The sequence below is a fragment of the Fundulus heteroclitus genome, unplaced genomic scaffold (assembly GCF_011125445.2).
Source record: "Fundulus heteroclitus isolate FHET01 unplaced genomic scaffold, MU-UCD_Fhet_4.1 scaffold_163, whole genome shotgun sequence".
NCBI lineage: Eukaryota > Metazoa > Chordata > Actinopteri > Cyprinodontiformes > Fundulidae > Fundulus > Fundulus heteroclitus.
Genome location: NW_023396575.1, coordinates 248,299 through 273,195, shown reverse-complemented (window position 1 = coordinate 273,195; position 24,897 = coordinate 248,299). Strand labels below are relative to the sequence as shown.

At 39.9% G+C, this 24,897-nt stretch overlaps 1 protein-coding gene across 1 annotated transcript in view; it reads left to right on the top strand.

Moving 5' to 3' along the window:
* LOC105922722 (LIM/homeobox protein LMX-1.2-like) overlaps positions 1-21,337 on the top strand; it is an 80,325-nt gene extending 58,988 nt beyond the window's left edge. The window contains exons 4-6 of the mRNA XM_036129400.1: positions 15,681-15,758; positions 16,836-16,902; positions 19,201-21,337. Of these exons, the coding sequence (XP_035985293.1) occupies positions 15,681-15,758; positions 16,836-16,902; positions 19,201-19,370 (315 nt within the window). The 3' untranslated portion in view covers positions 19,371-21,337. The remainder of the gene's footprint in view (positions 1-15,680; positions 15,759-16,835; positions 16,903-19,200) is intronic.
* Positions 21,338-24,897: the final 3,560 nt, after the last annotated feature.

The following is a 24,897-nucleotide window of genomic DNA, read 5'->3' as shown; positions in this document are numbered from 1 at the left end:
TTCTCTATTTTATATGTATTTGCGGTGCTTTTATGTTGAAAATCTTCCAAACCGGAAGTAGGAAGTAAAGACGCAAACAATAGAAAAGCGTGTGTGCAGAGTTGGTGAATAGGTTGGATTTGGAGCGGCGCGGAAAACAAAACATAAACTATATCAGATTTGGAAAAGGCGGATTTTGGCATAAACTGGTATGTGAATGGTTCTGGTGGAAATGGAGGTAGAAATTGAGGGACGTATGGATTTAGAAGGGTGGACGCCAGTGGGGAGATGAAGCGGGAGAGGACGTTTGATTTGTTTGATTGACGCAACTTAAGAGCATCACTGGCCTGTTGTAGCAAAAGTTTTACCTGAAAACATAAGGGTTTTTTTTTGGTAACAAGATGTATAAAGAATCTTTATTCCTCTGGAGTTTATGCGGCCAATGAGGTACGGTTTTATTGTTTTGCTTGTCTTTATTCATGTAAACCATTATATTCTAATTCGGATTTCTGTTTCCTCTTAGTTCTGATGGCATTTTAAGGGAATTTTCTAAGACATGTACAGACATGTTGTCCACAATAATGGTCTGTTGAAACCAAAAGAACGAACGTATAAAGCCCTTAATAATCAAGCTCCATCATATATCAGAGCTCTGATTACCCCGTATGTTCCTAACAGAGTGTGCTTTTGTGCTTGTTTGTCTCTCTTGTTGTGTCTCTGCTCTGTCTTCTGTAACCCCCAGTCGGTCGAGGCAGATGACCGTTCATACTGAGCCCGGTCCTGCCGGAGGTTTTCCTTCCCGTTAATGGGGAGTTTTTCTTCCCACTGTCGCTTCATGCTTGCTCAGTATGAGGGATTGCTGCAAAGCCATGGACAATGCAGACGACTCTCCCTGTAGCTCTACGCTTCCCCAGGAGTGAATGCTGCTTGTCGGGACTTTGATGCAATCAACTGGTTTTCTTATATAGGAACATTTTTGACCAATCTGTATAATCTGACCCAATCTGTATAATATGATTGAACTTGACTTTGTAAAGTGCCTCGAGATGACATGTTTCATGAATTGGCACTATATAAATAAAATTGAATTCAATTGAACTGGCTGCCATGGAAGCAAGCTTCCTGATTGGCTTACAGCAAGATGGAATAGGAAAGTTATTCAGATTGAAGAGGAGTGTGGTTCATTTCCAACATTTAGTAACTTTGTTGACTTTGTCACAAGAGAGGCAAAAATAGCATGTAACCCAGTGACGTCGCTACATGCGCTTAAAGCAAATGCTTCAGAGAAAACAAAGCTCATAAAGGCTAGCAGTGTTGGGGCAAACACATTTGCAAGCAGCACAGAAGAGAAAACAGAAACAAACAAATGTGTATTCTGTGGAAGATTAAATCACAACATTCAGACATGTCAAAATTTCATGGAAAAGACAATCACTGAAAGAGTGAAGTTTGTAAAATTAAAGGGACTGTGTTTTAGATGTCTCTGCTATGGACATCAATCCAAGAAAAGAGAAGTATCTGCAACACCTGCAAGAAAAACTACTTGGGGAGAACTTATAAATGATATTTTGAGTGCAAGGTTGGCGGACAGTTTGCAAAACAATTTATATTTGTGTGCAACACCTTTTTTGTGTACAACCTTTTGGCAGGAAACTATCTCCATAACTCTTGCTGCAGCATTTTGGATCAGCTGAAGACTTTGAACTGCATTTTAACCAGTAAACTAATGTTTAAACCAGGGGTGTCAAACGTACGGCCCGCCGAACGATTTAGTCTGTCCCGGTGGCTAAATGCATTATCATTATCATTTCCATCTTACTAATTTTAACTGACACATCAATGTCTTTTCTTGTTGTAGCTTCCTTTGCAGCCTTATCTGCCATTTCATTTCCTTTAACTCCCATATGTGCTGGTACCCACAAAAATATGACTGTAATGTCCATCATTTGAATTCTGTATAATGTTTGCTGGATTTCTATCAAAATATCTGGTCTACTGTTTGAGTGTTTTATCAGTAAACTGATTAGTGATGAAGATGAATCTGAACAAATAATCACTCTCAGAGGTCTTATTTCTTCTACCCATTGCACTGCAAACAGAATTGCTAGCATTTCTCCTGTGTATACTGATATATTATCACTTGTCCTTTTTCCTACTGTAATATGAAACTCTGGAACAATAAAAGATATTCCTATCTTGTTATCTAAACTTTTTGATGCATCTGTGTAGATCTGAATGAAACTGTAGTAACTATTAATATATTCCTGTATTGTATTTGAATTTAAAACAAAACCCCTGACCTTATTTCCCTTTCGTAATAGTGTTAGATCTACTTTAGCTTCAGGTAGTATCCAAGGTTGTACTGCTGGCAGTGGTACTGTTGAACTGAACATTAAATCAGTTAATTCTAATTCCATTGCTTTTTGTCTAACTGTCTACCCAAAGCTTTTTCTCTCCCTCTTCTCCATTTCCCAACAAGATGTTAAAGTGCTCTGTGCTGGATGATCTTCACTATTACACTGTAAATTAGCCCAATAGTTTAGAGATAACTGAATTCTTCTCAATGTCGGGAAGTCTGAACAACAACAACTCTTAATGCATCACGTGACCTTTGGCACAAATTTACCGCAGCGTGGGTTGGATTGTTTCCTAGTCGAGCAGAGACTATTTTGTGCGTGCAGAGACCATTTTGTACTGGAGGAAAACTTATAAATGATATTTTGAGTGCAAGCTTGGCGGACAGTTTGCAAAACAATTTTTTTTGTGTGAAACACATCTTTTTGTGTGCAAAACAAGTTTTATTTGTGTGCAACACCTTTTCTGTTTACAACCTTTTGGCAGGAAACTATCTCCATAACTCTTGCTGCAGCATTTTGGATCGGCTGAAGACTTTGAACCGCATTTCAACCAGTAAACTAATGTTTAAAGCAGGGGTGTCAAACGTACGGCCCGCCGAACGATTTGGTCCGGCCCGATGGCCAAATCGGGCCGGATGGTTTCACTGCCGAACGGGTTCGTGTGAATTGCCCGGTGGACGGGCGCGGAAAATGCGTGACAGCTTCTGCGGTGGCTGGAGGGAGGCGGTGCGCGTACCCCAGCGGTGCTTGGCTGCGAGGGCCGCTCATCGCCGCTTGCGGCTTTAATTATTATTATTATTAATCTGCCACCCCAAAGAGGGGCCTTTTTGAGGGCTTTATCATATTCAAAAACTCACCAAACTTGGCGGATGCATGAAGACTGTTTAAAAATTTTGTATTTTAAGGTCGTCACAAAAATCAAAATAAAAATGCCTCAACGGCGCCACCTAGCAATTTTCAAAGGACCCTTTGCTATTCACTTTCTTCATCGTAGAGACATGAGATTTAATACAGTGGTAGAGCTCACCAAGACGCTCAGAATTTATAATTAATGTCATAGTGCAAATATCACAGGTAGTCGGCCATTTTAGATTGAAGGTCTGATTTTTACCCGATTTTTGACGTTTACAGCATTGGTATTTGATCGAACTCCTCCTAGAGATTTTGAGCGAGCGGCTTGAAACTCGGTCAGTCTGATCATAAGGCATGGCCAATTAAAAGTTATCAAAACAGTTAGTTTTTGAGCATGCTGAAGGGGCGTTAGCAGGGGTCAAAGTTCACCTACTCGCCACAAAAAATAAAACTATTATATCTCCTACACAGAAACAGACAGAGGCACCAAACTTTCTGTGATTGATCATCATCGGGTCGTCTTTAATATCCAATGGTGAAATGATGACATCACTTAGGCCACGCCCCCTGACAACAGGAAGTGTCATGTTTTGCTGTAAGCGGTCGCTATGTTACCCCTCTGAACTAATCAACATGAAACTGTGTCCACAGACAGAACACATGTTGATGTGTTGTGGATTTCATGCCCAACTGGATTCGATGGAGCAGGGGGGCGTGGCGGCGTGGCATATTCACCTCAAACGCTGCTGTCATACGTTTGGCTCTGAATTCCACAGTTTTGGGCCGAGCTGCTTAAAACTAATTTGGATGCATCCTTATCCAACCCCCAACAGGAATCCATAACAAAATTTAGTGAGCAGGACTTAGTTTCTCTATAGCGCCACCAAGCAATTTTCAAAGGACCCTTTGCTATTCACTTACTTCATTGTAGAGTAATAAAATTTTGTACAGTTGTAGATCTCAGCAAGACGCTCAGAATTTACAATTAATGTCATAGTGCAAGTATCACAGGAAGTAAGCCATTTTTGATTGAAATCTGAATTTTGACACCATGTTGACAAGGTATCAAATACCATCATCATCAAGTTTGATCATATTTGATCAAACTTGTCCAGCAGGTGGCAGCAAGAGACCACAAATAAACCCCAAAGGAATTTATCTTGGTAAGTAAGTGATCTTAAATATATAAGGAAACCAAAGAGTTAAGTTGAACAGATATACAAATCCTGCTTGAAAACTGACAAACTTACTCTTGTTCAATACATTTCAGTTTTTATTTATATAGCGCCAAATCATGAAACATGTCAACAGGGGTGGACTGGGACAAAAAATCGGCCCTGGCATTTTGGATTAGACTGGCCCAACACATTTGGTTTGTGTACTGAATGTGTATATCAACTGTGCAATACCAACTGTGCAATACCTTGAGGCCAGGTTAATGGAAATTAGTGAGAGTGGACACCTAAAATACTTCCAAAATCTTAATTTATTAACACTGTAAAATGTAAACTCCACCACAGCACAGCAACAATTCTTAGATCAGAAAGGGGAGAGAGAAAGAGAGGTTTCACGGTCAATCACACATATTATCACGTTACATCATCATAAGAAGTTATTGTAAGTTGTTCATCAAATCTATTCAGTCTTCCATATACTGTAGGGTAACATTGGATTAATGTGCACTCACTGTGTAAAAAAGGATGCCAATCACAAAATGTACCAGAGAAAGGCCTCACTTGTCATCATGGAAAGAAAGAAAATATATAATAACATAATATAAATTTTGATTTACTCAGTCATTTGTAATAAGTATTTTATTTATCTAATTTCCAAATTTTTGATCATATTTTCTTTAAAATCGCAGACTTTTCGCTATTTTTCATGTAAATCCTTGGTGGCGCTTCATAGCGAAGCCGGTGAGGCCGCAGCGAGCTTGGCCTCCCCTGGGATTGTGCAATCCCATGTTAACTGCGCTGACTTCCATTCTGTGAATGCATCTTCCTGTCTCTAGATCATAAATTCAATTGTTCAAACAGTTATGAACAGATTTTCCACAATTTAATATATGTGGATTACGAATTGTGTTTTGGTCATCAAACTGTGTGCAGATAACATGTTTCCGTGGTGCTGGCCGATCATAAACAGCAAAGAACTGGTTGTAGGTGAGGTCGGCAGTTCCTTGGCCGCTAGGCAGGGGGCGCTCAAGGGGCACCGCTCGTGATCCCCAAATAGTAGAGTCAAAACAAGTTATTGATGTTTTATTAGCGAGTTTTGCTAAACAAGTAAAGCACTAAAAAGACTCTAAACATACAGCTGGAACAAGACTGATCAGGGAAGGCTTTCCTCCCTGGCAGTGAGCTCCATTGAGACTGAGAGACTTTTAAAACTGAAGAAGATAAAGAGAACTTTTACCAGAAAATGCTAATATTTTTGTTCAGAAAGAGCGCCGCAGGGACTTAAATTATAAGTAGAGGTAAGACAGCGATACTTATTCATGTTTTGTCTTTGTGATAAAATGTGCGTAATGTGGGTTATAGTTTTAGAATGTGTTACAAATGCAGAAATCCATCATAACTCATAAACTGTTACAGTCAAATGACAAATAAATTATTTTTATTTTTTCATCAAATAATCAATATTTTTCCATGTCTCTTGGTGAATTAATTTGGCTCGATCAGTCTCCTTCAGCACTTTGCAGCGAGTCTACTCTGTAGAGTGTATGTATTTGTAAATCTGACTCTGATGACGTCAGTGCCTCACCAGCTATGAACCCTACCGCACGTCACTGACTACAACCACCACCACCATATTTTACATCAGACAACGGAGCAGATGAAGGGCCTGCTGTTGGGAACATGTCAGTCAGTTTGACACATTTCGCAGCGTCCGTTTGAAGAACTCGTTTCTTTTTTTCGTGCAGTTTCTCTGCGCCTCCCTTGCGTTTCTTATCCATTACTACTGTGAACACCGCTGCACAAAGTTCCACATGGAGCGTGAAGGTGTTTTTCTACTTTATGATTGGCCTAGCCCTTTAGACTGTCAGGGATGATAACCAATGGGCTGCAGTAGCCTGTGGTAAGGGCCGGATGATCGGAACAGACTCTTGCGCTGCTGATTTTATTTTTCTTCATGCATGATGCAAATATAACAAGACAGATATATAAAATAATAATAATAATAATAATAATAATAATAATAATAATAATAATAATAATAATAATAATAATACATATTATTAATATACATGTCGGGTCTGCCGGCCCAAACAGCACGTCGGCCCACCGGGAAAATGCCCGGTACGCCCGATAACCAGTCCATGCCTGCATGTCATCTAAAGGCAGTTTACAATGTCAAAATCAATCAGATTATACATATTAAGTCAGATTATCCAGATTGGTAAAAGAAATTCCTATATAAGGGAACCAGTTGATTGCATCAAAGTCGTAACAAGCAGCATTCACTCCTGAAGAAGCGTAGAGCCACAGGGAGAGTCGTTTGCATTGTACATGGCTTTGCAGCAATCCCTCATACTGATCAAGCATGAAGTGACAGCAGAAGGAAAAACTCCCCATTAACAGGAAGGAAAAACCTCCAGCAGAACCGGGCTCAGTATGAACGGTAATCTGCCTTGACCGACTGGGGGTTACAAAAGAGAGAGAAGAGACACAACAAGACAGGGAAAAAAGCACAGAAGCACACATTGATCCAGTAATCTGTTTTACATTAGATGGTAATAACAGGTGATCTGTCTTCCCTGGATGATGTCACAGCTAACAGAACGCCAGACCAGGTGTACCTACTATGAAGAAAAAATAGAAAAAACAAAAAGTTAAAAGCTGAAATAACAACAGTCATGCAAAATTGAAGAACAATAGACCCTGATGTCCTCCAGCAGCCTAAGCCTATAGCAGCATAACTATAGAAGTAGCTCAGGGTAACATGAACCACTCTAACTATAAGCTTTGTCAAAAAGGAAAGTCCCAAGAGCCAGCTTCTAGTGGAGGAGTTCAAGTATCTTGGGGTCTTGTTCACAAATGAGGGGAAGATGGAGCGGGAGATCGACAGGCGGATTGGTGCAGCGTCTGCTGTGAAGCGGGCGCTGTACCGGTCCATTGTGGTGAAGAGATAGCTGAGCCAAAAGGCCAAGCTCTCGATTTACCAGTCGATCTACGTTCCTACCCTCATCTATGGTCACGAGCTTTGAGTCGTGACCGAAAGAACAAGATCCCGGATACAAGCGGCCAAAATGAGTTTTCTCCATAGTGTATCTGAGCTCACCCTTATAGATAGGGTGAGGAGCTCAGTCACCCGGGGAGGACTCAGAGTAGAGCCGCTGCTCCTTCACATTGAGAGGAGCCAGTTGAGGTGGCTCAGGCATCTGGTTAGGATGCCTCCTGGACGCATCCCTGGTGAGGTGTTCTGGGCACGTCCCACCGGGAGGAGGCCCAGGGGAAGACCTGGGACAGGCTGGACTCTGCTGGCCTGGGAACGCTTTGGGATTCCCCCGGAGGAGGTGGCCCAAGTGGCTGACTAACTAACTTGAACAATTATTGAAGTTTGAAGCTACAAATTCCAGAAGAACATTCTCCAGAAGGACATTTTATTTTCTTAGTTTTATTTTGGGCCCATAGGTATGGTTGTTTTTGTATTGTACACTTTTAAATATCTGCTACTAAAGGTACATTTAACTACAAATACTTGTGTCCATCACTTATTGCTATCTTCTCAGCTCCTATGAACCTAGAGCATTAGACGTGTACATACCCTGAAATGGGTTACAAATACTTTAGCAATATTTCCAATTGATAAATTGGTATTGATAAATTACAGTATTTCTTTTGGGCCGAATTCGGCCCGCCGAAAGATTTAGTCCGGTGGCCAAATGCATCATCATTATTCAACGGCTGTATCTCCTCGCTGCATCGAGTGATTTGCACCAGATTTTTTTGTGAGTCGTGGGGGAGCGCTGCCGAACACGTTCGTGTGAATCACCCAGTGGACGGGCAGGCAAAATGCGTGACAGCATCTGCGGTGGCGGGCGGCCGGCGGTACGCAAATCCCAGCGGTGGCCAATAGGCCAGAGCGGCGCTTTGCTGCGAGGGCCGATCATCACCGCTTGCGGTTTTAATTAGGCGCCTGCCATAGCATTTGCAATGAGGAGGCACCTATTACTATTGCAAATGCATGGAGGCACCTATTACTATTCACCTCTAAACGGACTATTTATTAGGCGCCTGCCATAGCATTTGCAATGAGGAGGCAGTGCTGTGCTTCGCACAGCACTGCCTCCCAATGCAAATGCATGGGCAGGGCCTATTACTATTCACCTCTAAACGGCTTCTTTATTATTATTAGGCGCCTGCCTTGCATGTGCAATGAGGAGGCAGTGCTGTGCGAAGCACAGCACTGCCTCCCAATGCAAATGTAAGGGCAGGGCCTATTACTATGCACCTCTAAACGGACTATATCTTATTCTTTATTAAACGGGATGTGGATATCTTTTATTGTCTCTTCACAGTTACTCCTCAAAGCTCATGTCCAAAAATCAGCGAAATCATCGTTTACAATGAAAGTCAATGATGGAATTCTCCAACCGCTAGAGTGGCCCACTCTAGCTTTTTTAAAGATTTCAAAACTCCGAACAACTTGAGCCTACTCGCTCAATTTTCACTCTACGTAGACAAATTATACATCAAAACGTGGGTATTTTTGTCAGGATTCGGGAAATGTAACCCTCATTGGTGTGGCATTTATAGCTTTTTCGCAAATCACCTCAGACCGACACAAACCCGAAACCTCCCCCATTCATTTCCTATGGAGCAGTTTTGAAAAATGACGTCTAAAAATCCAAAACATCACATGTTTTGGCAACTTTCGACGCCCGCTGCAGCGGCTGTGATTAATGTAGAAATCTGAAATTCGCACAGTCACTTCCTCTTAACATTTTAAAATTTTCATGTGACTTTCAGCCATGTGTCAGTTTTCTGTCCCATTTGGGATTTCGCATGCTTTCCTATTGGGCCTTTGCTTCCAACAGGACCTGGCATGATAACCAGACACAACCCAATTGGCCAATACAGCACCACCCACCTGTGAGAAATGGTGCTACACGTCATTTTGGTCAAATGTTGAGTTCTGGGCCCAGATGTGGTGAGGCTGAGTTGCTAAAGGAGGCCAATCTGACCCATGAACTTTGGTCACGTTTGGTGACATTAAGTATTGGCACCCCTATTTGAGGCACTTCCCAGTACAGGACTTGGACCAAACTGACAGAGTACAATTACCCGGTGGTACTGAACACAACCTTGTTAGCGGCTAACGGTTAGCATGTTGCTAACCGGAAGTAGCTCTAGGAAGGTCTCACAAACTTTTGCTTCACAGAGTCTGTTCTTCCTTTAGAGAGAAAGCTCCACAAGAAATTTGGGCTACGTCGCATAAAGCATCTCCAAGCTATGAGGTGTCAAACATCCAATGCTTTTCAATGGGGGACCAAACCCCTTATGGTCCCAATAATGCATGCCCATATATGGCGCTACTGTATAGCTCAGATGGAAAGTGCAGGCTTGGCATGCAGGAGGTCGTGGGATCAAAACCTGGCGTAGGAGACTATGAGTTTTGTATTATAATCCCCACAGTGTGTATATTAAAACATGTGTGCTGATCCCATGAAGTATTTTTTTGTACCACCCGCCATTTTGAGTTACCATGGCAACGTTATAAACTACGTTTTTTCTCCCTATTTGAGGCTCATCCCAGTACAGGATTTGGATCAAACTAACAGAGTACACTCACCCAGTGATACCAAACACAACCATGTTAACGGCTAACGTTTAGCATTTTGCTAACCGAAAGTAGCTCTAGGAAGCCTGTACAAACTTCTGCTTGACAGATTTGGTGAACTTTAGCATTTTCTCCCTTTTTAGGCACTTCTCAGTACAGGATTTCAACCAAACTAACAGAGTAACATCACCCGGTGATACTGAACACAACCATGCTAGCGGCTAACCGTTAGCATGTTGCTAACCAGAAGTAGCTTTGGGAAGGTCCTATCAACTTCTGCTTAGCCAGGGTTCTTCTGCCTTTACAGACAGAGAGAGAGGGCTGCAGCTGTCAGTGAGTCTCCATGACAACGCTGCTAGCAAAAGGCTCCTAGGAGGTCCATTGACTTAACATGAAACCTTTTGACGGCCGCTGCGGGGGCTGTGAAGACCATAGGAAGCTGATATTCGCAGTGTTGCTGCCTATTGCTATTTCTGACGGTACGGTACGCACCAAGTGGCAGGCGCCTTGCTAAATTTCTTCAGAAATTTTTCTAGTATTCTTTATTTTTCTTCCTTCACGATTAATGCGGCCCGAACCGTAGCGAGCACTCCCATGATATGGGTAACAAAACGTGTGGCTCGATTACGAGATGTGTGCAAGTACTTTTATTGAGGTTTCGAGTTACCATGGCAACATAATTAACGAAAAACCACCCCCAAAAAATCCCATAGGAATGAATGGAGTCGGGATGAAAGAAAGCCTAAAAAAAGCCTCCAAATGACCATTTTCAAAGCTGTACTGTGCCGCCATGCTTTCACCTACGAACACCGTTTAACTTCCAGTTTGTAGATATATCTGTGACCTACTCAGAAGTGAAAACGGGATGTGGATATCTTTTATCGTCTCTTCACAGTTACTCCTCAAAGCTCATGTCCAAAAATCAGCGAAATCATCGTTTACAATGAAAGTCAATGACGGAATTCTCCAACCGCTAGAGTGGCCCACTCTAGCTTTTTTAAAGATTTCAAAACTCTGAACAGCTTGACCTTACTCGCTCAATTTTCACTCTACGTAGACAAATTATACATCAAAACGTAGGTATTTTTGTCAGGATTCGGGAAATGTAACCCTCATTGGTGTGGCATTTATAGCTTTTTCGCAAATCACCTCAGACCGACACAAACCCGAAACCTCCCCCATTCATTTCCTATGGAGCGGTTTTGAAAAATGACGTCTAAAAATCCAAAACATCACATGTTTTCGCATCGTCGCTACTCCTAAACTGTTTTATGTACAGACATGAGACTTTCACACATGAATGTCCCAACCCTTCTGGCACTCACAAAAAAGGAATTTTGTGGATAACTGTTACGGTTTTTCCGCAGGAACAATTTGTTCGGGAGTAGCGAATGTGCAAAATCCTAAAAACGCTTTGGAGCTGCATTTTCCCACATCAACCACTTTTCTACATCGTCGCTGTGTCTACACCGATTTTTGTACAAACATAAAAATGAGCTTCATGGTCCTCAAAAGCCTGCTGATACTCATGGTGAAAGAATTATTTTGATATCTCTTATACTTTTTGAGCTACAGCGATTTGTTCGGAAGCATTTTAAGAGGATTTCCGAAAATCCATAAAAATCCCATTTAGATCATAATTTTTTACGCCTTTATTAAACTTTTTCCAGCAAAAAACGATAGCAAGTCTTCTTCCCCTATCCGTTACGAAATAAACACAGAAAAAATTACGTCTCTACCATTTACGGTTCCGGAGAAATCGTGCGTTGTTCGAGGCAAAGTTCTCCATTATAATCCAATAGGCAGACTTGGACACAAAGTGTCTGCACTTCTTTAGACTGGCCCGCTGCAGCTGTGTCAGTGAGTTTCCATGACGACGGAACTCTGAGGGCCAGTGGGAGACGTTCCATTGAGATAGAATGGCAACTTTCGACGCCAGCTACAGCGGCTGTGATTAATGTAGAAATCTGAAATTCGCACAGTCACTTTCTCTTAACATTTAAAAATTTTCATGTGACTTTCAGCCATGTGTCAGTTTACTGTCCCATTTTGGATTTTACATGCTTTCCTATTGGGTCTTTGCTTCCAACAGGACCTGGCATGATGCCTAGACACGACCCACTTGGCCAATACAGCACCACCCACATGTGGGAAATGGCACTACACACCATGTTGGTCAAATGTTGAGTTCTGGGCCCAGATGTGGTGAGGCTGAGTTGCTAAAGGAGGCCAATCTGACCAATGAACTTTGGTCACGTTTGGTGACATTAAGTATTGGCACCCCTATTTGAGGCACTTCCCAGTACAGGATTTGGACCAAACTGACAGAGTACAATCACCCGGTCATACTGAACACAACCTTGTAAGCGGCTAACAGTTAGCATGTTGCTAACCGGAAGTAGCTCTAGGAAGGTTTCACCAACTTCTGCTTAACAGAGTCTGTTCTTCCTTTAGAGAGAAAGCTCCACAAGAAATTTGGCCTACGTCGCATAAAGCATCTCCAAGCTATGAGGTGTCAAACATCCAATGCTTTGCAATGGGGGACCAAGCCCGCTATGGTCCCAATAATGCATACCTGTATATGGCGCTACAGTATCGCGCAGAGGGAAAGTGCAGGCTTTCCATGCAAGAGGTCATGGGATCGATTCCCGGTGTGGAAGACTTAGAGTTTTATATTATAATCCCCACTGTGTGTATATCAAAACATGTGTGCTGATCCCATGAAGTATCTTTTTGTACCACCCGCCATTTTGAGTTACCATGGCAACGTTATAAACAGTTTTTTTCTCCCTATTTGAGGCTCATCCCAGTACAGGATTTGGACCAAACTAACAGATTACACTCACCCAGTGATACCAAACACAACCATGTTAGCGGCTAACGGTTAGCATGTTGCTAACCGGAAGTAGCTCTAGGAAGCCTGTACAAACTTCTGCTGGACAGATTTGGTGAATTTTAGGATTTTCTCCCTTTTTAGGCACTTCTCAGTACAGGATTTCAACCAAACTAACAGAGTAACATCACCCGGTGATACTGAACACAACCATGCTAGCGGCTAACCGTTAGCATGTTGCTAACCGGAAATAGCTTTAGGAAGGTCCTACCAACTGCTGCTTAGCCAGGGTTCTTCTGCCTTTACAGACAGAGAGAGGGCTACAGCTGTCAGTGAGTCTCCATGACAACGCTGCTAGCAAGAGGCTCCTAGGAGGTCCTTTGACTTAACATGGCACCTTTCGATGGCCGCCGCGGGGGCTGTGAAGGCCATAGGAAGCTTAAATTCGCAATGTTGCTTCCTGTTGCTATTTCTGACGGTACGGTACGCAACAAGTGGCAGGCGCCTTGCTAAATTTCTTCAGAAATTTTCTAGTTATTTTAATTATTGGATTGTAAGTTTCAATAAACAAGTGAACTGGATCAGTGTCTGTGGCCCTTCTTATGTATCCCGCACCTGTGCGCCTTAGGTTTAGTGCTTTCCACTTTATATCCCCCAGGTGCAATTCATTGGTTGATCCCTGTATGGTGCTAGTGTTAGAGTACTAAGAGTACTGCTCCTGCCACATATGCACATACAAAGAAAATATTCAGCAAAATAAATCCAACTTGGTCGTGGAGTGAAAAGCATTAACCTACACCTACAAAGTCCCTAACATCTACCCAGGCACTTCTAGTGTTGTGGGAGTTTTGGGTGGAATATTAAACAATAGTAACTGAGTTCCCATCTTTACTAAATGACGAGACGGTGGTATAACGTTCCAGCACTTTATTGAGAAACAGAGCAGAGATTCACATAGATGGAAAGTAATCGCACCCTTCGGTTCCGCTGCAGTCTCTGTCTGCCCTGTCTCTGTCTGTGTCGCTTTTCGGGCTTCCCCTAATACTGCACCGTGGCCTTCCCATGAGACAAAACAAAGACAGTCTATCGTAAACAATCAGTATCCCTCAGCAGCTGCAGCATTTGGCCTTGCAATCAGAAAACAGTGGATCTTATACACAGACATCAGGTCTCCAGGCCTCCTCTGTCCGAGTGGTGTGAGGCCATAGTGACTTCAGAATAATAATTCTTATAACACTAGACACCCTGTGGTGTGGTTGAAAAAGAAATAAAAAGGGAGAACCCCGTTACTTTGAGGTGATTCCGAGTGAAATCCCGGTTGGGTCCGTGAGCGCTCCGGATAACGCGGCGTCCTGAATGCGTCTCGACAGGAGCGAGCAGCAGCGGGGACAGGATGAAGAAGCTCCTTCGTCTCTCCCTACGGGCTCACAGTCGCTTTGCTCGGCCCAGCAAAGCGTAGTCCTCTTTCGATCACTGGGAGATAAGGCGGCTTCCATTATTTGATCAGAGGGAATTAAAAGTACCTCTTTATATCAACCTCCTGCTATAATTAATGCAGGGATAATTTTGCTTCGAAAAATCTCGGTTCAGCGAGAAACTCGAGCACATGGTGTGGGATTGCCCCTACCAAGTGAAACAGCTGTGTGTCTTCTCGGGTTGGCAGCGTGCCAGGGAAGAAGAAAGATTGTCCTGAGTGGCTGCATTAAATACATTTTCCCTAGTAACGTTATCTCTCCGCTCCGTTGTTAGGGTGGCGGCCATTTTTGGGCCGCGTTGCACGATGGGAGTTGGTGGCCATTTTGACCACATTGCATCATGGGAAACGCAGTCCGTCATGTCCCGAATTAATGCAGTCGTCACGTCTGAACTGGCATTACAAAGTAAAGAGAGAGTAAGCATCGCCAACACAACCACACATATCTGTGAACCTAAAACACTGTCAAGTTCTGAGAGGTTATTGTCGGACGGACCAAAATGTAAACAGGAACTCAGGAGCTGCTTGGTGAGTCAGAGGATTTAATGATAACAAAAAGGTAATTTACACTTGAGGAACAGGCAGGAAAAGAACCTTTAAGTAAAAGTAAATAAGAACATTTCGTGATGGAGCCGTGAACTAGATTCAGAATGTTTAAGTCCTGAATTTATGAGCATAAATTTTTATTTTTTTATTTTGTGGCACTGGTGGCCTTTATTTGAAAGTGGACTGACAGGAAACAGGGTCAAGAGAGAGAAGACATGACAAAGACGGCAAAGATCCACAGGCTGAGAGTTGAACCTGGGTCAGCTGCATTGAGGACTCAGGCCTCCTCCATACATGGGTCACACACCCTATCACTGTCACATACATCAGAGGGCAACACAGTGGGACACAACCATGCACAGACATCAAGGGGAAGGATGGACATAAAGTCCTGTTTACGCAACATAAATATATGACATTATCATGTGTAAAACAGGCAAATTAACAATATTAAATCCTAATGTGTCCTGTTGTTCATAAACTTGGAAAACATGAATGAATTTGCTATGAATTTGTGATTATCATGAAACAAAAATATTATTTAATACAGAATGATTGTTTTAGACAAACAGTTTGGATACTGGGAATCCATATGGGGCAGTGGTTTTGCCCAAAATCTTTTTTTAATCAGCTTAAAGAAAACCTTGCAAGTGTCAAAAAAATGTAATAAAATGAAAAATAAAATACGCCAGAAAACTGATAAAGCAGTACAATATTTTTATTCAATCATTTGCTCTTTCTAAGAATAAACGCAAAGATTTGAATGTGCCTTTCTGAACTTTGGGATTTTCCTTTTATAACATATTACTACATATCATTAGAATTTGTAAAATAAAAGCTAATAAGTTTGACTTTCCAGGTCAGAGAAACCCTGGCTGCAGAGACTGGGCTCAGTGTTCGTGTAGTCCAGGTCTGGTTCCAGAACCAAAGGGCAAAGGTCAGTAATATGTGTCAGAAGCACTAACCTAATGATACTCTCATGTCTTTATATTAGATCGCAGACCAACAGTCGCAACCTGCGGCTCCAGAGATGCAAGTGTCTCTTTGGACCGTCAGCAATGGCTCTTAAAACCTTTGGCTAGAAATTATTAAGAACCAGTTATTGTTTTTCATTGAATATTTGTATCTAATTTCCACAACGAATTAGACTAAAATTACCAGTTATATCTTTAGATGTATTTTTGTTATTGGTACACTGGCACCTATGTGCTTTTTTAATAGATTTCTTCAAATATTAACATTTCATACAAGGAAATGCATACTTCCTCTCTTTTCAAAATCATTATACTTTTCTTTATTTTAAAACCCCAAAAATAGATTTTTTTTTTTTAATGACAATTTTCCTATAGTAGTCTTTTTTATTCAAAGGTAATGTAACGTTTGCGGCTCTAAAAGAGTTTTATTTAGCTAGACTGAAAAAATGGCTCTTTGGATTGTATAGGTTGCAGAACCCTGCACTAGACGTTTATTTATAAGTTTTATGATTTTCAAACTTTCCTACATCTCTCAATAAAAGTTATTCTTTCTTGGCTTGTGCCAAATGTGCTTGAATGTCTGAATCAGATCTGTATCACTTAAGCCCAGTAGATTAAACATTTCTAATCTGCCATTTGCTCTATTTGCTTGTATTTACGAGGATAGGCTTGCCAAAGTTTGGCCAGCCAAAAGGTGTTTTACCCCAGTCAGCAACCAGTCTGTCAGCATGAGCATTGAACTGCTTGTTAGTTTCAGCCTCCTAATTTTAACCATTTTACAATATTTCATGACGTTGAGGAGCAGATTGTTAGTTCTGCATTTTGTAACAAGTCAAACACTGAAACTGAGTGAGTCATGACTCATCATTTGATACTTTTTTTCCTCAAACCTCGTGTGGCTCCTCATGTTGTGCATATGACCTTTCCCACCTTTGTTAAAAAAATCTAAAATATTTGATTTAGTGCTGTGAGCTTTCTCAGGTCTGGTTGTGTATAACTGTCATCCAAACGGCAATCTATGTCTGTTTATTTACTGACAGATGAAGAAGTTAGCCCGCAGACAGCAACAACAGCAAGAACATCACAACAGTCATCGACCGGGACTGGGTAAGTTTACCATTGGTGAATCTCAATATGTTATAGTGCCTAGCTTCTCTTACTCATATCAAAAAAGAAACGTACATGTCCTTTAGTAGCCTGGAATGAGCCCTTTAACTGAAGAAGCAGTAATTACTGGGAGCTAAGTAATAATCATTTTAAAGAAACAGCTTGAATTATTATGTTAGTCATAGGGACAATAACCAGCATACAGCCACTATGTAAACACTCCCAGTTTAACAGAGTTTGAATCAAGTCATATGGTATGATGCCAGAGTGCTGCTCTGAGTTTTTCTGACTGCAGCGCCATAAAGGGGAGGCCATGATTTTCTCTGTAGAGTTTCCTAACCACAGCATGGGCTTATTGCCATTGTGGTCTTGCAGCGGATATGAGTAGACAGTTTAGATAAGTGTCTCAGTGCTTTGGCAAGTACAGCTTCTATCTGCTCTGGGATTTGTAGCATGTCAATATTGGCAGAACAGCAGGGTTTATTACAGCAAAAGCTGCTGCTGATAACCAAATGAGCTAAGCAAAGCAACAAATGGGAGTTGTTTGAGGTTGATGCTAGAATAAACTGGAAAAACCATGGAAACATAGATGATGGTGAGGCATTCTCAAGTTCAGATTACCATTAAGTTTATACAATCGGAAATTGCATATTTTTTTTACTGTAATGTGTAAACAGTTTTCTGTAAAAATTGGTGGGACATTTCATTTCACATTTATATAGGTCCAATATAATCCATGAATGATTTCACATTTTGCCACATTGCAACCCCAAAGCTTAGTATATTGTTGTAGGAATTTTTGTGACAAACAAAAACAAAGCAGCACTATGTTATTTTGAAGTGAAAGAAAATTACATGTTTAATATTTTTATTTTTTATAAATGATCTGACAAAATTGTGCTTTGCATTTATGATAAGCCCCCTAAATCAAAACTAATTAGAAACACCTTTCACTGCAGTTGCTGTATATTTGTAGCTTATCTGGCTAAATTCATCTTCCTATTTACTGACCAGCTTCTTTATGAAGCTGGTCACTAATGTCCTCCAACAAAAATTCACGGAACACATTTACAAACCCCAATAAAATGCTATGCATTTTGTGGTTGCAATGTGAGAAAATGTGGTATACCTTTGCGAGGTAATGTGTAAACTTCTAATTTTTCATATTTTGTCTTGTCAACTTCATTACAGATATTAAGATAGATTAAATTGACAGTTGCACACATTTTGAGATACTATTAAGATAATAGTTTGGAACATAATGTGGAACACTCAACAACTGTAAATGTATAGTCTAGTAGAAAAATATGTAGAAGGTCAGCACATTCTAGTTTTACTGTTACAAAGAACTTAACATTCCTGTATGGTTGTATTTGCCTTTTAGCTTTTCAGAGGAGCATGACAGTTTATTAAACTTTTTATGATAACAAAGACTGTTGCTGACTGAGATCAATCAGCAAGATTGTTGCTGATTATCTCAATGGTTATTCAGTTTTTTGTTTTTTTTTTTGTTTTTTTTACTGTACCACAGAAAATGTACAGCAGTGAGCATATTTCACCTTATTGCTAGCTATTTTACTTTAATGAACTGAGGAGAAGCTTCTCTATCCCTAAACTAAGAGGTTAAATGGTTGCTCACATGGAAGGAAGATGTCATAAGTTACTGAGCACCAATAAAGGAAAAGTGCCTTAGTGAGTTTTGGACATAATCTTTCCACATGGACCGAAAACAGCCATCTGAACATTCACCCTTGTGCAAATCTGGGTGCCTGGCACAGCCTATCCCCCCTCCAAAACTGAGTTTCCATTATATTCATAAATTCCTTTTCTTGTTTTATTTTACTACTATTGTGGCATACAGGTTGGTTATGATATGAGACACTGCTAGGTATTTTGATTGACAGGGAAAGTGCGTTGAGTAATTTTTGGACTTTAAATTGTGTCAGTTTGTGGGACACTGTGGCAGGAATGAAATGGGGCAGTCCCACACAAATCTGGACATCTAGTCACCCTAGTCTGTAACCTTCGTGTATCTAACTGGCAATAACATAGCAAAGCTGTTTAGACCAAAACCGTTAAGGCAGTAGAGCATCATATATTCAAAAAAAGAGCTCAACTGAACTGAAGGAAAAATCCCACCAGCATTTGAGTTTAATGCATAGGTAGAACAGGTAACATATACATTTAGGAAAATGATTGCATATTTATAAAATGACTGCACAAATGTGTGAACAGAAGATCTTACTTTGTAATGTGTACAGGTGAACTGCTTTGACTTCTTGCTTCTTGTCCTTTTAGAGGTAATACCCAACTGTATGGATGGCCGACTCAGCGCCTTCTCGGGTTCTCTGCCTTTAAGCCAGCCTCAGCTGGTGAACATGGAGCATTGTGGGTACAACATAGACTGCTTCCAGCAGGGCCTCACTCCACCTCAAATGCCTGGAGATCACATGAATCCCTATGGTTAGAATCATGTAGAGCTATCTCATTTCTGTTGTAAAGAAGTTTTTAAGTTTTTATTTTGGTTTGTAGGCCGCCTTGCTCACACAGACGTTTTAGACTCTGCCCACAAATGTTCTATGGCACTAAGATCAAGACTTTGTGATGGCTACTCTAACACATTGTTTTTCTTAGCCAGTTTGGAACAAATTTTCTTTATATGCTTGTGCATTTGAAAGACTCATTTGTGCCCTAGTTTAAATGTCCTCTCTGATATCTTGAGATGTTGCTTCAATATTTTCATGTAATATTCTTTCCTCATAAAGCCATCTGAAGTTCACCAATTTCTCCTGCAATAAAACATTTCCACAACATGATGGTGGTACCACCATGTTGGTGTTTCTTCTATGTAACAATTGTCAGTGAGGCCAAACTCTTTTATTTAGGTCTCCACAGGGCCCCTTTTCAGAAAGCTGGGTTAGTGGATATCCAGAGTAACGTCTGGGGTAATACCCTGGCTTTTCCGTTTCAGAAAACTCCGAAGCCAAATTAATAGAGTTGTTTGAGCTAACCCTGGGTTTTCCCTACTTTTTAGATGAGATTTGCAAAAGGGAGTGTCAGAAAAGGCGTGTCTTTTTCTCCACAGAATCTCTGTCGGGAGAGGCAGATCAGACCATGATTAAATGTCTTATCATTTCTGAATTTAAATATATTTTCAAGCATTACCATTTTTCGCCACTGTCATTGCGTTGTCTGGAATGTTACTATAGCACTCAATTTTAGTAGAGTTTAAAGGTGTCCCATAGCCAGAGACTGTGGAGAATGAAAGCAATAATTTATTCTGTATCAGATTTTGAGACTTCCAACTCTAATTTCCTATTCAGATATTTTAGTTTCCATTCATAGAACTACTCAGGGTAGCGACTTTCTACTCAGAATAGCTCGGCCATCCTATCTGTAATTATTTAGATCAGATGAACATGGAATCTTGAGATATTTGGATATTGTAACCAAGATGGAATCACACTTGTGTAGATCCACAATTCTTTTCCTGATGTCATAGCTGATTTGCTTAGATTTTTCATGATGTCACAATAGAAAGCAGTGTGTGAGAAGTGTTGTCTTAAAATACACCCAGACGTATAGTGCTACTTTAATTCAATATTGTGAAGTGTAATATTCAACACATACAAAGCCACAGAATCATCTACTTGGCTTTGCCAATGTTAAAGGCACACTAGTCCTATTATATAAACATCCAATTTTCAAAAAAGTTATTAAAATTCTCAATATGATATCTCTGATTATTCTGGCATTTAGAAAAATAAATATTCTTTTTATGCCTACTAATCTGAGACAGGAAAAGTAAGATTTAATGTCACTGATTTAAAGCCTACGTGTATTTTTGTACAGTGTATTAAAATGTGTTGTTTCAACTGTACATGATGTATGTTGAAAAACTTGATATTGCTAGAAGTTATAAATTGAACCACACCCCTAAACTGCCATGTTGGTAGGCAAGCGCAGTGTTAGGCAATCACGACCATCCTGGCTCCCAGACAATTGTGTTGATACTCTTGACCAAAGTGCAAGAGAACAATTTGTCCACAAAATTGCTGCAGCTGGGATCGACCCTTATGAGGAAGAGAATGAAAAAATTTCAGACAACGTGGACAAACTGCCTCCAATACCTTATTAATGACATAGTTAATTACTTAATGAACAAAAAGAGTGCCTACACAATGGAGGAGCTTCGCAGCCTGAAATTCTTTAATGCATATTATTGGTCTTTTAACTGCTTTCTGAAGGACGTCCAAGCTCTTTATGTGAATAAAAAGTTCTGGTGACTGGCAGAGTAAGTAATGACAAAAACATTCACCTTCTTCCTTGCTGAGATTAGCTTTCCCAAACTAATTTGGCTAGTGATACAGTAAATATCACTGATATTTCTCTCAGTACAGTGTACTCATTGTGTGTGTGTGTGTGTGTGTGTGTGTGTGTGTGGTGTCTGTAGGTGTGTGTGTTGTTATAGTATATATATATAAATAATATTATATATTATTATATATAATATATTCTATATAGTGTATATATTATGTATATATTATATATATGTGTGTGTTATATGTATGTATCTTATGTATGTGTGTATATGTATATATTGTGTATATATATTAGTATATATATATTTATATAGTATCTATATATATATGATATGATATGTATGTTGTCTATATAGGATCTATATATATTTGATATTATCTAGTATGTTTCATATATTATATATCTAATAATATATATATCATATTATCATATATATATATATATATATATATAATATATATATATATATATATATATGATTAAAGTCATACAATAATACTTAATAGTGGCAGAGCACAAAACACTGGAGGTGGGGCTGAAGCCCCCCCCCCAGGAGGTATTCACCAATCCTCTGGCCTTTTGAAAACCAACACGAGTGGTATAGAGCCGGACCGAGCGGAGACTAGTTGCCGAATAAGAGAAGGGTCTGTGTAAAATGGGCTTTATTTACTCAGCCATTTCTAAAGCGATTCTACCTACCAACATTGTGGTTAGCGACAGAGTACCCGGATATGTGACATCCCATGACAACTATGTATTGTACTGATGTGCTTTCTGGCAAACCATCAAGCTTGTCTGGTTTATACATTTGTATTTGAATGAATTGTACAAAATGTAATTTCCATTCTTTAAAAACGACCTGTTTTGCATTAAAACAGGCAACAATTATGTTTTTCTCACCAGCATCCATGTTGCTTTTATAATCAATCCAATGTAAATATTTACAATAAAAAAGATTAAGCTTTGTTGTGAAGTACAAGAGAAATGCCACACTCATTTTATTTATATAAGTATTTTAATTGTTGTGATGTCTGAGAAGACTAGTGTTTGTTGAATAGCTATTAATTTAAAAATTTTCTGACAAAACATTCTAAAAGACTAAACAAATATTGGTACTTCAAATAAACAATGCATTCACTTGCATTCTCAAGCTTTCTAGAATTGTCTGGTGAAATAATCACCGAAAATTTTAAAAATTAAGTGATGCTACATATAAGAATGCTGTATAATTCAATAATGTCCAAAGTTCATGACCATGATTAAAGCTTGCTACAAGACTTCACCAAGTCCAGGCTGTGAGCTAAAGGCCAACATCATACCATGTTCAGCAGCTTTTCTTTTCTATAGTTTTGGCAAAATTTTCTGATAGAGCTCTACTAAATCCCAGAGATTCCTAAAGACGACCCCATTTTTCTTAAAAGCGTAATCAATCTGCCAATATACTGGACAGCAGTGGCGTATTTAGGCCATTTTTAGGGGTGCTCAATCTTAGCTCAGCACCCCTAAAAAATGTATTCAGAGTATTCCTGCTTGTCGGTTCGGCTCTGCCAGACGTGCGTACATGCACGGGTTTGCCAGGAGCGCCTCCGTTTGAAGCGCTCGGCGTTCCCACTGTGTCATTTCAACGCTGCTGTGCGCAGCTCCACTGCCTGCTTTTTCTTTCCTGTCCCTTTAAATCTGCAGCACACGTGACTGTGCTGTGTGCTGTTTAACTCCACTCTCATTGGTTTTGCTGCCTTAAATTCCGCCTTCCCTCTTCCTGATTGGCTGTTTTATATTGCGCGTGTGTGTGTGTTCATGTTCGTGCATGCTTGGAGCGCGAGATTTAAGTTCTGATTCTTACTGGGATACTGCCGTAACCACAATTAATACTAAGCTACGAAACTAGTCCCAGTTAAGAAACTAATTATCTGAACTAAAATAGCTGAAAGCTGCTGAGTGCAGTTCTGAACAGAAGCAGAAGAGAGTTTTGATTTATGGAACTGGAGAAATGTAAGTAACCAACGTTAGAATCTCAAAATAGCATGTAATTCTGAAGTATAATACATTTTATCAACAAAAACCTAATCTCTTTTATAAAACTAAATACTCTGTGCCAGGGAGGAGCTCTAAAGACTGCTGGAAAGATGGAAAAGCAAAGACTGTAGACAATTAAAAATTCAGATTCTTAGCCACAGCCGTCTGAAAAAGAAAAGGTGAGGGTTTCAGTTTTACCAATATTTCGTTGCTATTGTTTTCATTTTTTGTCGACCTTTGATGCAGTTCATGCATAAATAGCAGGTGTAATTCATTTTACATAATATACAGTATAACAACACTAGATGCTGCCTAAACAACTGCTACCTTTTGTTTAGACTCTTGCTTAGTTATAATTGCATGATTAGGATTCCACAAAATAATGCTGCTATTTATTTGACTATTTCTACTTCTAGAATTAGGATAAAGACAAATACAAACAGAGGAACACTATTTACATTGGTTTTACTGTACATAGATTTCCACACTGTCCATTAGTAAATTAGTACAAACCAGGGGCGGAGCTAGACATTCTCATCATCAGGGGCTTAGCCCATAAAATATTACACCATTACGAGGGTAATTTGGTACACCAAAAAGTAAGAAATTATTTAATCTGTTGATGTGGTCGCAAAATTAATTTAATATAGGCCTTTACATATCTTAAAGTTTAATCTGCTGTTCTTTAATAGTCGTACTAGTATATACCAATAGTATATTAATATGTTCTCATTTCAATGATGAAATGGAAAACCTTTCATGTAACAACTCAGTCTCTGTGTCATCCATCTTACTCAAAGTACAGTATTGGGTCCTCCATGCTCCTTATGTATTAAGATTTACTGCACATTTAAACATTGACAACTTACTATTGTTGGGGAAATAATTAGTTGTCTGAGAAGATGTAGGTAAGGAGAAGCTGTTATCTACACTTCAGATATATGATGTAAGAAATTTGTTTGGAATGTTAAGATAAATTACACGAAATGGGCTAAAGAGAGTAACTACATCCCACTTGTACATTTGTTGTTTGAATTTAATATTTGAAATGGTGTCAGTGTCAGTTACAGTTCTACTTCCAGTGCAGAGTAAATACAATACATTTATTTGCTGTGCCTTAAATGTATAATTTTGCTGTGTTTTATGATACAGAGAGAGTATCTTAAATAAAAAAATAAGGGTGGGGTTTGTCTCTGCACATTTCTATATCTTCAAAAGAAAATACAGGATAGACAACAGACATATTGTGACTATATTTGATTTAATAGACACATATTTACCGTTTGTCTCTGTTGCTGTTAGTTTAAAAGGAAATAAAGTCCCAAATCGACAGTCACCAGATCCTGTGATGCTTTAAACATTAACAAAAAGCATCTAGTGTGTGTCGTGGTTATAAAATTTGTATAAATGTAACAAGAAATACTGATTTTCTCTTTATACAGACGAAACGCGTCCTGACGTACAAGACAAGCATCAAAAGATAGGAGCATGCATATTACGTAGGACCAATGACGTCAGACCAGGGAAGGTTTGTTGGTACGTAGGTTTCTCTACCACAGTTCAAATCAAACCTACGCCCTTGCATCTTTGTTTCACAATCAGCCCATGATGGGACCACAGATATTTTTAGTTGCTAAAAAGAGCAGAGCGCAGCTA